At 43.7% G+C, this 14,064-nt stretch overlaps 1 protein-coding gene across 4 annotated transcripts in view; it reads left to right on the forward strand.

Annotated features, from left to right (window-relative positions):
* Positions 1-1,103: 1,103 nt before the first annotated feature.
* Positions 1,104-14,064, forward strand: part of LOC137431895 (integrin beta-6) — a 194,552-nt gene continuing 181,591 nt past the window's right edge. For all 4 annotated transcript variants that reach the window (XM_068123725.2, XM_068123727.2, XM_068123726.2 and 1 more), the window contains exons 1-2: positions 1,104-2,464; positions 2,577-2,660. In XM_068123725.2, coding sequence (XP_067979826.1) covers positions 2,128-2,464; positions 2,577-2,660 — 421 coding nt within the window. In that variant the 5' untranslated portion in view covers positions 1,104-2,127. The remainder of the gene's footprint in view (positions 2,465-2,576; positions 2,661-14,064) is intronic.

A 14,064-nucleotide genomic window follows, 5' to 3' on the forward strand; every position in this document is an offset into this window, starting at 1 on the left:
CCTTTTTGAGGGTTGTAGGTCATTTTGTAAGGTGGATCACCTTTTCGAGGGTTGTAGGTCATTTTGTAAGGTAGTTCACCTTTTCGAGGGTTGTAGGTCATTTTGTAAGGTAGATCACCTTTTGTTTTAGGTCATTTTGTGAGGTGGATCACCTTTTCGAGGGTTGTAGGTCGTTGTGTTAGGTTTATCACCTTTCAGAGGGTTGTCAGTCATTGTGTAAGGTGGATCACCTTTTAGAGGGTTGTTGGTCGTTGTGTTAGGTATATCACCTTTTGGAGGGTTGTCGGTCATTGTGTGAGGTGGATCATCTTTTAGAGGGTTGTCGGTCATTGTGCAAGGTACATCACCTTTTAGAGGCTTGTAGGTCATTGTGTGAGGTGGATCACCTTTTAGAGGGTTGTCGGTCATTGTGTAAGGTCGTTCACCTTTTAGAGGCTTGTAGGTCATTGTGTAAGGTAGATCACCTTTTTGGAGTGTTGTAGGTCGTGCTGTAAGGTAGGTCACCTTTTAGAGGGTTGTAGGTCGTGCTGTAAGGTGGATCCCCTTTTAGAGGGTTGTAGGTCGTTGTGTAAGGTAGATAACATTTTGGAGTGTTGTAGGTCATTGTGTAAGGCAGATCACCTTTTTAGGGTGTCTTAGGTGGTGCTGTAAGGTAGATCACCTTTTAGAGGGTTGTAGGTCATTGGTCATTGTGTAAGGTAGATCACCTTTTAGAGGCTTGTAGGTCATTATGTAAGGTAGATCACCTTTTTGGAGTGTTGTAGGTCGTGCTGTAAGGTAGGTCACCTTTTAGAGGGTTGTAGGTCGTTGTGTGAGGTAGAAAACCTTTTAGAGTGTTGTAGGTCATTGTGTAAGGTATATCACCTTTTTAGAGTGTCTTAGGTGGTGCTGTAAGGTAGATCACCTTTTCGAGTGTTGTAGGTTATTGTGTAAGGTAGATCACCTTTTAGAGGGTTGTAGGTCGTGCCGTAAGGTAGATCACCTTTTCGAGTGTTGTAGGTTATTGTGTAAGGTAGATCACCTTTTAGAGGGTTGTAGGTCGTGCCGTAAGGTACAGTAACAGGTGGAATTCACAGCACCGGATTCAATCTGCTTCTGTCGGAGCTGATTTTTTCAAATCTAAGTTTTATTACATTTTAAAATAACCGTTTTGTTACGTCACGACGTTGTACTTTATCTGTATAAACAATACCAAGTCTTGTAATGGATGTTCACGGTAATACGGTAATGATTTTACACACAAGGTTATGGTATTTACACAACGTTACACATTCCTTTGCCATTGCTAATGTTGGGGTTAAGCCCAGGGTGCATTGGCAAGCAAAGCTTTGTCCAAAGTCTGTGCCGAACAGCGTTGTAAGGTGTGTTGTTGGGATTAGTTGTGGTGGATTGGTCCTTGTTAACAAGGTAGTTTCCTCCATGTGGCGGTATTCAGGAATGGCAAGCTGGCGGGTTCAGGGACGAGCGTAGGCGAACAAGACCCGCAGCCGTTATCTGATGCGGGAACCGAAGGAGCCAAGTCGACACACGCCCAGCACAGCACCACTCGGGGCCAGCACAGCACCACTCGTGGCCAGCACAGCACCACTCGGGGCCAGCACAGCACCACTCGGCCAGCACAGCACCACTCGGGGCCAGCACAGCACCACTCGGGGCCAGCAAAGCACCTTTCGGGGCCAGCACAGCACCACTCGGGGCCAGCACAATACCACTCGGGGTCAGAACAGCACCACTCGGCCAGCACAGCACCACTCGGGGCCAGCACAATACCACTCGGCCAGCACAGCACCACTCGGGGCCAGCACAATACCACTCGGCCAGCACAGCACCACTCGGGGCCAGCACAATACCACTCGGGGCCAGTACAGCACCACTCGGGGCCAGCACAGCACCATTCGGGGCCAGCACAGCACCATTCGGGGCCAGCACAGCACCACTCGGGGGGCCCACACAGCACCACTCGGGGCCAGCACAGCACCACTCGGGGCCAGCACAGCACCACTCAGCCCACCCAGCACCACTCGGCCCGAAGACGTCGGTGCGGACGCGACTCGCCCATCTGAGGCGCTCGGAGCATGCGCCGCGGGCTGAGCGTCCCCATGTCCTGGTGAGATTCCCGTGAAGCCGATGCTGGAATTCCGTTACGAGGCGAGTCCGACGATCACTCACGACGTAATAGATCGCAGTCCGGGCTCCGAGCTTCCCTCCTCGTCCTCCCCGCCTTTCCCCACCAGAGCCGAGGCCGAGGGGAGGACGCGTCGCTTGGGGCGAGCGAGAAAAAGGAGGGAAGGACAGAATGACGGGGAGTGTGGATACCGGCGATGTAGGAAGAGGGCCGGACCGTCAAGGTATACAAGGAACGGTAAAAGTGACAAGGCTCGGGCGTCACCTCCGAGTCGGGAGGGCCGGGGGGACGAGGGAGTGGTAAGGCGAGGAAAAGGGCTGGATCCGGCACAGGTGTCAGGTAAAAACGGTGTTCCGACTCGTTGGGCTTTTACACCGGAGCAATAATCTTGTCTCTCTTTCTCCGGCGGTTCCATCGGACCTTGTGCTGACTGAGCGTGTCCCGCACACAGAGCGCAGCAACATGCGCATGGCCGCTTCCCGCACCGCCTGCACCTTCACCTGCGTCCTCATGTTCACGGCGATTGCCTCTACAGGTGAGGAACCAAAGCTTCCTCTTTGTTATTCTCTTCCACGGTGATTCCTTCGACAAATTTGGCGCGAATAATGCGCTGCATGTTTAGGTTCTTGGAGCATAAGTCCGTGCGAGCTTGAGCCAAACTTTTCCACATTTCCCAACGGATTTCCGCAAACTTGGTCCAGGTCACTCTTCGGACCTGCAGTCGATGCATCGAACTCGATGCATCCTGGATAAATCGCTAAAGGTCTACGTAGATGACTTTTTATGGATGCTCACGAAGGGAATAATAAAGGAAACTTTTATGGTAAAAGAAGAAAGTAACTTTTTATAAGTTTGATTAAGTACCCGTGTCACCTACAGTCGTTGCAAAATATATTTCATGAACTGTACGACCTCTTGGGATTTGTCACCCACCTGGAAAATAGTGTCCCGTCCGACTCGCCAAAGGAATGCAATTCATGGAAATAATTTGCTTCTAGTTACCTTGGTATGGGCCGTGACTTGCCAGGCACCTGTATATCAATGGGAGGTCTGTCCGTCCGGGAACAAAGCGAAGCGCGGGGGTGAAGGTTCATTCGCAAGTTTCACCTTTCAAAGTAGATACTGCACCCAATTGGTTCGGTATGTACCACCTTAGCTGGAAAGAAACTTCACCATATAACTGACTGTGCCATCTGTTGTAAAAGTTTTTATTGGCAAACTACACCTGGCAAGCCTCGACAACCTTTCTGCTTCTTTACCTGGAACGCACATGTATTATATAAAGTCTAAACGGAAAAGCGATTTTGAATGAAACAATCGTTTGCTTATCCTTCCGTGTGTTATCCTGTTTGGCTGAAGACGCCACCTGTGCCAGGTTCGATTGGTGAGACGTGGCATCTCAAAATACCCAATACTCCGGGGAAACAAGCAATCGATACTCATCTAGGCCTACTATTTATACCTCCAAAGAGCTAGGAGCTGCGATGAAAGGGCTGAAATAGAACAATCCCCTTGACCCCCATTGCCCCCCCTACTCCTTGCCCACCCACACCCACCCAGGCCCCCAGTAACTAGCTGCAGACTCACTCTCTTAATGTCATTCTTTATGGAGTGTTCTTTCGACACTACGTATTCTGTTCACGATTGTTGTTGACACTCAGACAGCCACACTGAATGTTAATGAATCATTCGTGAATGTCGTCAGTCCGGTCTCCAGTCTACCCTGGTGGATAATGTATTCATGGTCTCCTTCCAATCCGGGTTTGCCCGGCGGCTCGTCTGCACATTCGAAGCATTTGGGTACCAAGATTACATCTTTCAGACACTAATCCCAAATCTGCACGACTGTCCGAGTTATATTGGAGTAATTTATTGATCTTCAATGGAGTAATTGACTGATCTTCAGTGGAGTAATTGATTGATCTTTAATGGAGTAATTCATTGATCTTCAGTGGAGTAATTTATTGATCTTCAGTGGAGTAATTTATTGATCTTTAATGGAGTAATTTATTGATCTTTAATGGAGTAGTTGATTGATCTTAAATGGAGTAATTGATTGATCTTCAGTGGAGTAATTTATTGATCTTTAATGGAGTAATTGATTGATCTTCAATGGAGTAATTGATTGATCTTTAATGGAGTAATTTATTGATCTTCAATGGAGTAATTGATTGATCTTTAATGGAGTAATTTATTGATCTTCAATGGAGTAATTGATTGATCTTTAATGGGGTAATTGATTGATCTTCAATGGAGTAATTGATTGATCTTCAATGGAGTAATTTATTGATCTTCAATGGAGTAATTGATTGATCTTCAATGGAGTAATTGATTGATCTTCAATGGAGTAATTGATTGATCTTCAATGGAGTAATTGATTGATCTTCAATGGAGTAATTGATTGATCTTCAATGGAGTAATTTATTGATCTTTAATGGAGTAATTTATTGATCTTCAATGGAGTAATGGATTGATCTTTAATGGAGTAATTTATTGATCTTTAATGGAGTAATTGATTGATTTTTAATGGAGTAATTTATTGATCTTCAATGGAGTAATTGATTGATCTTCAATGGAGTAATTGATTGATCTTTAATGGAGTAATTTATTGATCTTTAATGGAGTAATTTATTGATCTTTAATGGAGTAATTGATTGATCTTTAATGGAGTAATTGATTGATCTTCAATGGAGTAATTTATTGATCTTTAATGGAGTAATTGAGTGATCTTCAATGGAGTATTTGATTGATCTTCAATGGAGTATTTGATTGATCTTCAATGGAGTAATTGATTGATCTTCAATGGAGTAATTGATTGATCTTCAATGGAGTAATTTATTGATCTTCAATGGAGTAATTGATTGATCTTCAGTGGAGTAATTGAGTGATCTTCAATGGAGTAATTGAGTGATCTTCAATGGAGTAATTGATTGATCTTCAATGGAGTAATTGATTGATCTTTAATGGAGTAATTGATTGATCTTTAATGGAGTAATTTATTGATCTTCAATGGAGTAATTTATTGATCATTAATGGAGTAATTGATTGATCTTTAATGGAGTAATTTATTGATCTTTAATGAAGTAATTGATTGATCTTTAATGGAGTAATTTATTGATCTTTAATGGAGTAATTGATTGATCTTTAATTGAGTAATTTATTGATCTTCAATGGAGTAATTTATTGATCTTCAATGGAGTAATTTATTGATCTTTAATGGAGTAATTGATTGATCTTCAATGGAGTAATTGCTTGATCTTCAATGGAGTAATTGATTGATCTTCAATGGAGTAATTGATTGATCTTCAATGGAGTAATTTATTGATCTTTAATGGAGTAATTGATTGATCTTCAATGGAGTAATTGATTGATCTTTAATGGAGTAATTTATTGATCTTCAATGGAGTAATTGATTGATCTTTAATGGAGTAATTTATTGATCTTCAATGGAGTAATTGATTGATCTTTAATGGGGTAATTGATTGATCTTCAATGGAGTAATTGATTGATCTTCAATGGAGTAATTTATTGATCTTCAATGGAGTAATTGATTGATCTTCAATGGAGTAATTGATTGATCTTCAATGGAGTAATTGATTGATCTTCAATGGAGTAATTGATTGATCTTCAATGGAGTAATTGATTGATCTTCAATGGAGTAATTTATTGATCTTTAATGGAGTAATTTATTGATCTTCAATGGAGTAATGGATTGATCTTTAATGGAGTAATTTATTGATCTTTAATGGAGTAATTGATTGATTTTTAATGGAGTAATTTATTGATCTTCAATGGAGTAATTGATTGATCTTCAATGGAGTAATTGATTGATCTTTAATGGAGTAATTTATTGATCTTTAATGGAGTAATTTATTGATCTTTAATGGAGTAATTGATTGATCTTTAATGGAGTAATTGATTGATCTTCAATGGAGTAATTTATTGATCTTTAATGGAGTAATTGAGTGATCTTCAATGGAGTATTTGATTGATCTTCAATGGAGTATTTGATTGATCTTCAATGGAGTAATTGATTGATCTTCAATGGAGTAATTGATTGATCTTCAATGGAGTAATTTATTGATCTTCAATGGAGTAATTGATTGATCTTCAGTGGAGTAATTGAGTGATCTTCAATGGAGTAATTGAGTGATCTTCAATGGAGTAATTGATTGATCTTCAATGGAGTAATTGATTGATCTTTAATGGAGTAATTGATTGATCTTTAATGGAGTAATTTATTGATCTTCAATGGAGTAATTTATTGATCATTAATGGAGTAATTGATTGATCTTTAATGGAGTAATTTATTGATCTTTAATGGAGTAATTGATTGATCTTTAATGGAGTAATTTATTGATCTTTAATGGAGTAATTGATTGATCTTTAATTGAGTAATTTATTGATCTTCAATGGAGTAATTTATTGATCTTCAATGGAGTAATTTATTGATCTTTAATGGAGTAATTGATTGATCTTCAATGGAGTAATTGCTTGATCTTCAATGGAGTAATTGATTGATCTTCAATGGAGTAATTGATTGATCTTCAATGGAGTAATTTATTGATCTTTAATGGAGTAATTGATTGATCTTCAATGGAGTAATTGGTTGATCTTCAATGGAGTAATTGGTTGATCTTCAATGGAGTAATTGGTTGATCTTTAATGGAGTAATTGATTGATCTTCAATGGAGTCATTTATTGATCTTCAATGAAGTAATTGGTTGATCTTCAATGGAGTAATTGATTGATCTTCAATGGAGTAATTGATTGATCTTCAGTGGAGTAATTGAGTGATCTTCAATGGAGTATTTGATTGATCTTCAATGGAGTAATATATTGATCTTCAATGGAGTAATTTATTGATCTTTAATGGAGTAATTTATTGATCTTCAATGGAGTAATGGATTGATCTTTAATGGAGTAATTCATTGATCTTCTGACGTTAATGTAAATCTCGTGAGATGTTATAGGTAAATAAACAAACACAACAACAAATGAATGATTAAATATTTTTCTGGAGACATTTGTCTGAAACTACAACTACTACTTGTAACAGCCCAACTGTTTCCACCTAGTTGCGGAGTCAGCCAATGAATTGTTTTTGGCCCAAGTCTTTCACGAACCAGCTGGCCAGGCCTGTCGTTCAACGAAAGACAGGAGTAATTTGGATTTTGTTCAGGGTTCTGACGATGACTGTGTGATCTTTAACACCTACCAATTAAGGAATGCCAGCAGACATGATACCCAGCTTGATGTACACCTGAGTGACGTCCCATGCGTTGATGCGTCACCCACATTGAATGAAAAACAACAAGATGACAGTTTATAGCTGGGCCGACATTCAAACCTAGGCTAGACGACTCAGAGGTGAGCGTGCGTACCTGTAGGCTATCCTGCCAGACCTTACTGGAGACATTTGTCCTGTATACAAAGCAAAACAGAATAGTAGTGAACCCATACGTTTGGGCTAAAAAGTCCGTCATTTTTGGAAAACGTTTCTTTCATGTCTTGCGACTTAAAGATAAATCAAAGGTAATGGAGAATGTCAGTTGTAAAGTGGAATAAATACACTTTAGGTCAAGATTCACCTTCACTGTGAACATTTACAGTCAAACAGGTAGTTTGTAAGCAACAGTTGTTTCAGCCATCTATGCAATGTTTGGTGGAGGAAACATCAGTGAACTTTCAATTCACTGCATATTCCCCTCGGTATTGCTCATCTTAAATTGAGCAAATTTGTTCTTTAATCCTCTTCTCCAAATGCCCCCTAATTTCCATGCTTGGAATTCCGCTTTCATTGTAGTGACGGTCGTCATACTCTCCAAAGTATCACAGCATCCAAATCCAGAACAACAAGGATGTGTTCATGTGAAAGCAGAAAGAAAGAAGAAGAAGTGGTCAAAGAGCCAGCAATGTCGGCGCAGTTTTAGTTTTTCGTTCATTTTGTCTTGTACTTAGCAAATGTGGTGCTGAGAGAGTGGAGGAGTCCAGGTGGTGTTGCCACCGACACAAATGATGTAGCCAGGTGCTGCATATGCATGATGACAATGGGTAGAAGAAGAAGATGCCTTCTGCAATCAATCTATTGATTCAACGATGTTTTAAGACTGATAGAACATCACCAGGTAGAGCGCACACCTCCACCAGGCTGAACAGTTTTCGTTTTGTATCCCACTGATTGGCCAGATCTGGATTCGGATCTTCACCAAAATCAAATGAATTTGGCCTCGTCAGACATCCAAGCTCTCCACTGAGCTCCATCCACAAGTTTTCCATCCACAAGTCCACAAGTTTTTTTTTAAAGATATCCTGCTTACAAACAGACAAGCACACAGACAACTGAAGGTGGAACATAACCTCCGTCCACCTTCGTTGGCGGCTTCAGGTAAAGATATTTGGCAATGAAACAAAAATGGGCCAACAGTATGAGAAGTATTCTGATCTGGCAAGATGGTGCATGAGTCGTAGCAAACTTACCTTTGAACTGTCTCGTCTGGGTTTCATTTCCGTCCTGACCATAAACTGTCGGGTGATGCTTCGTCGGGAGGGTCATCACAAGGTGCGTCGTCGCTCCTCATGGGCATGAGGCCGGGGACCCGTTTAGTGGCATTAGTTGGTGGACATTAACGATCCCACTGTGTCTTTCAGCAAATAATAGGTGACTTATCCTCTGGCACCTGACCAAATCCCAAATTACCTGCCCAACTCCGTCCAGTCAAATGTCGCACCTGGCCAGTATATCCTCTATGAGCTGTCGTCCTCACCTTGATTGGAAATGGGTCAACGGAGGAGAGTTATGAGAAAGACCGAATACAATATTATGACGATGAAGTACGTGCACCTCTTATGATAAACGCAATCTTCATCAGGATTCACAACTTCCATCAACCGGTTAATTTGCAATCAAAATGCTACTCGTTTACCTGGTTGTGAACCATCTTCCTACGTTCACCAAGCTGTTTCACATGTACAAGCCTTGAAAAAAATATCTTGCTGATTATAATTATGATTATAGTTACCATACTATTAGAAATTGTAACCAACAATTCATCTTACCTGGTTTGGAAAAGGTTTGTCAAATGCAATTGCTTTTTCACTTTAAAATCCCTTTTATTTCCCATTGTATTGTACACCTTGCAATCCTTACAGAGTATATATACTCTTCGATTGCATTTTATATTGTAATCCGAAAATATGATAAAATTATTCATCAACGGAGACGTATCGTCATATCAACAAGCAATGTTGACCCTGCAAGCCCATTGGTGCATTGGTGAAGAAGTGAGGGCTTCTTGTGTGAATATAGCCAAAGGCCTCGAACCAGTAAAAACTGATGAACTACAGGAAGCGTAACATTCCTGGAAGGCAATTGTTCTGGAAAAGTAAATCGTATGTTCCAAAGAAAGAAATACTGTGCTGGGACTTTGTCAGTTGGTTTAGGTTCTGCACTCGCTGAGCTCTTTCTCATCTGGGTCATTTGATGTCGAAAAGCAAACGTGCAGCCTCAAAAGTCTCAGAGACATTCATGATGGAAGAATTATTTTTTTTCTATACTCAGCCGAGGCTCGTGTAAGAGCTAACACATATAACATATGATATCGGGAGCAGAAGACAAGAGGGGCAGAGAGAGACAAACACAACACCAGTAGAGAACAGGGACATCGGAAGACCTGTGCAAGGGAGAGGGTTGGGTCGGGGTGCACGGGATAAACAAGATGGTCACTGCAAGGACTTTCAGGAAGGAAATCGGAATTTTACGGGGGTGGGGTAGAAAAGATCAAGGTTTTGGATGGAGAAAGATAGATGGTGGTGGACAGCTGATTTGAAGATCTAGAGAGAGGAGGGGATGGACGAGATTGTGGGAGTTTGTTCCAGAGGCGGGAGAAAAGAGGAACGAAGGAGAGGAGGTGAGCAGAGAGTCTTCATTTTGGACACCAGCCACCAGAAGAGGGTTGCTGACAGACAGATCTTGTGCGTCCTGAAGGAATATTTGGGGGACAGAGCGTACACAGAGCAGGGGGTGCAAGGCCGGAGCGGAGTTGGTGGAAGACAGAAAGACCACCGACCTGCGCAGTGAAACAACTATATTAATGAACATGCAATTGAAACAACTGACCGAGCATGCAATTTCCCCTGGTCGATGCGTGTATTTTTCCCACATATATCAATTTAATTACTTATAAGCCTGTTCATTAATCGAATTGCTTCACTACGCCCTCGGTGGTGTTTATATTAGCAGATATGGAGTTGTCCCCCCATTGGAGGAAGATTCTCTCATGATCAGGCCGCTGGTGCTCATATGGTTGACAGCGAGTGCCCCAGAAGCATTGACGGAAAGAGAATGGCAATTCTATGTGTGGGAAAATTGCATGCTCAGTCAGGGTCACCCAGATAGCTCAAATTGCAGAGCACTGGTACAGTTCACCAGAGACCTGGGTTCGATTCCTGATCTCGGCATGTAATTTTCCCACATGTCAATTTATATATATATATATATATGTATATATATATGTATATATATATATATATATATATATGTATGTATATTGTTGTGGATACCGAGTCTGTCGACGTACTATGGAGAGGGGTGAAGTCCCCGTTTCCCCACACACCCCACGTCCACGGGGTCGCCAGCCACGACTAAACTCGCGGTCGATGGGTTAACTTCAACTGCCAATTCCCCAACCACGGGTGAAGGGTTATTGGTCACTACCCAAATACCTTCGAGACCACGTGGCTAGAAACACCGGGAATTGAACTCCCTTCTCGCGATTTCACACCTTATTCCAATCAAGCGCGCCGAGCGGTTCGCGCCGTGTGAATCGCGGTTTTACCCTGCGTGATCTACGGGCTTAATTGAAGAGTCAAATTCGGTTCGGACTATGCTGGGCCAACGGGGGAAAGGACGTACACGAAAAAGTTGAAAGGAACAAAAATGTACACGTCCTTTATTTATTATTCACAGAACAAGGATGAGAGCAGACTTAACTATTAATTCTTACCTATATAAATCCCAACAGGCGCCTGGCACACACACACACACGGGGGATGAATCGCACAGGTTAACTAGCACCGGGCAACGTGCAGACGTGGACTTGGGTTCGCCAGCTTCCACGCGCAGCTCCCGGGCCGTTCAGGACGCACATCTTGAAGAAAGTCCGCAGGACGAACCGCCATGTCAAAGTCGGCATGAACGACGATTCAGGTCGATGTACGATTCGGCGCAGGAAGGACAAACCAGCACGTCAGCTTGAAGGATGACGACGAGAGAGGGCAGCGAGAAAGAGAGAGCCCGGATTGCGATGGGCACCGGTTTATATCAGGTCGAAAGGATTTCTAGAATGTTCCACAGCCTCCCATTGGCCAATGTAACAGTGGTAGTTTGCTGGTGAAGTGTCCACGACCTGATTGGTTGATTACGTGTCCACGACCTCTCATTGGTTGTTTGCGTGTCCTCGATCTCTCATTGGTCGTTTGCTGGTGAAGTGTCCACGACCTCTCATTGGTTGTTTGCGTGTCCTCGATCTCTCATTGGTCACCTGCTGGTGACGTGGGCTGTTATTTTAGCCACGCCTTCCACAGCCGCGGTTGATCACATGGACTGTATTTTTAGCCACACCTACCTGCACATGAAAGAAACGTCTTCTTTCACCAGCATGAGGGGGTTGAAATCCTGCCTAACTCAACGCATATCTGCTTTAATTACTACACAATGGGAAGGGAGCTAATCTTTACATTTAATAAGAAATAACTGACTACTGCAGGCTACATGTTGTGTAATTAACTATAGGGGGTTCGTTCTTTATTGCAAAACCACAACTATGTATGTATATATATATATATATATATATATATATATATATATATATATATATATATATATATATATTGTTACGGTTCTCTACGCCGCCCTTAATCCCCTTATCAAGGGGGGATTAATCCCCTTGTCTTTCTGGGCTTGGCGGAACCGAGACTTGAGACGTCCCTTTCGGACACACGCGGAGTAGGGTTTCGGGACCACTCCTCGCTCGTACCTAATTCCCCGCGCTGCCCTGGGAGCGAGGAAACAAGCCTCGCATGAACCACGTGTGGTTTGAGTACGCCGAGCGGATTGCGTACACTTGGTCTGCGCAGTTACCTAGAGGTTGGAACCCGATTGGAGCGATCCTATTCGTGCCACGCTTAGTCAAATGAGGAAACCACAGGAACAATCGAATCAGGAAGAAAGGAAGAACAAACAGTTTAATTATTTCCCACACTTATATACAAGTTCAAGGACAAAGAGACACAGAGCAACCTTAAGCAGTCTTAACTTATCCCTTGGACAACGGGCCCGTCTCACACTCACACAGGGAATTGCAGAAGGGTAGATGTTCCCCAACGCGTCCACGTGGTCATCGAGAGACGGCCTCCGTCCGGCTCTCCACGGCCCCGGCACGTCCCGCGAAGATGGTGGCATGCGAAGGCAGGGACTCGTAGCGCGTCTCTCGAACAAAGCAGATGCTGGGGTGGAACGGCAAAGGGCGGACTTTAGCGCGGCTGGTGGTTACTCAGCCGTTCTCACTCGCGCGTCCCAAATGCACGGTATTCGGTTCAAGCGCGTCTGGCTGCGCCCGCGTATCTGTACCGCTCTCGTGCAAGTGCGTGAAGTTCATCAAGTTCATCAACTGCCACGAGTCCTCCTTTGCTCTCGGCTTTCCCGTGCTAGTCCTTTATCTTTCTCTCTCACAGCAAGTCCTCTGCTTCAGTCCTGTCGAGGGCTTTCGCGCAGCGGGTCTTATAGCTACGCCCCCCGAACTTTCTGGAACTCACTCAAGCTTTCTCACCACGCCCTGTGACGCAACTCCACCGTCACCACCTCCGAGCTCTGATTGGCGGCTCGTGCTTACCGTCAGCACTTCCACCGCTCCAGCCTCGAACTCCGCCCCGACCTTCCTAGGCCTGCCTCGGGTTAACGCGCCCAATGATCAACGAACGTTTAGCAAAATGGATTAAGCCTACGGATGTAGAATTATCAGTAGAAGTAGGGCCTATTCTCCTGGCTCCTACTCAATGCAGAACTAACAAAGGAAAAGGACTAAGCTTACAAATACTAAGACATAACTATACTATCGCGAGGCTACATGTTGCTTGTGTGACTAACTATGGGGGGCAAACTTTAACCTTTATTAGGCTCACTTTACAGACTCAAAACCGCAACAATATATATATATATATATGTATATATATATATTGTTACAGATACGACTTTGATGGTATGGTGGGCCGAGCGGGATGGCCGCCGTATCCGTACAAGTTACCCGATTGTGCCCGAACGTTGACTAGCCGCGCTATGCTGGCTCAATAAGAAAAAGAAGACACCCGGCTGGATTACAATCACACAATACGACACCAACGTTTCGATTCTCAAGTATATTCGTACGGAAAAAGGTTAGATTACAGGGGCTAGAGGTATATTACAGGAAGACAGGCACTTAGACACACTCTTATATTAACCCCGGACAGACGACAGACACACGGGACAAAATGCTGACTCACACGGGGGTTGATGAAAAGGAAAGACAGGTCGCGATGGCTCAAGGTGCACTCTTGGCTCAAGGCAGAATCGACTCGGTCCGGTCCAGAGATGCGGGGAGGTATCGTCGCGCTGGGGGTGGCGGTGGCTTCTCTCTCCAGTCTCCAAGCTGAGGCGCATCTCTCCTCAGCCTCAAAGGTTACTCGTGACTCCAAGCTGGGGGCGCATCTCTCTTCACGTCCGGCAAGCGGCTGCGTATATCCGGCGGGGAGTGACACGCCCTCGGCTCGTTAGCTCCGCCTCTGACGAGGAGCTGACAGCCAGCCCCTTCGGGGTAACCCCGTGGAGCGCATGGTCTGGAGCTAATCGAGCCGGTGTGAGGACGCATCCTCCCCCGCTCCGCCGCCATCTCCTCTGTTGT

This window comes from Myxine glutinosa, chromosome 7 (assembly GCF_964187855.1).
Source record: "Myxine glutinosa chromosome 7, kmMyxGlut1.1, whole genome shotgun sequence".
NCBI lineage: Eukaryota > Metazoa > Chordata > Myxini > Myxiniformes > Myxinidae > Myxine > Myxine glutinosa.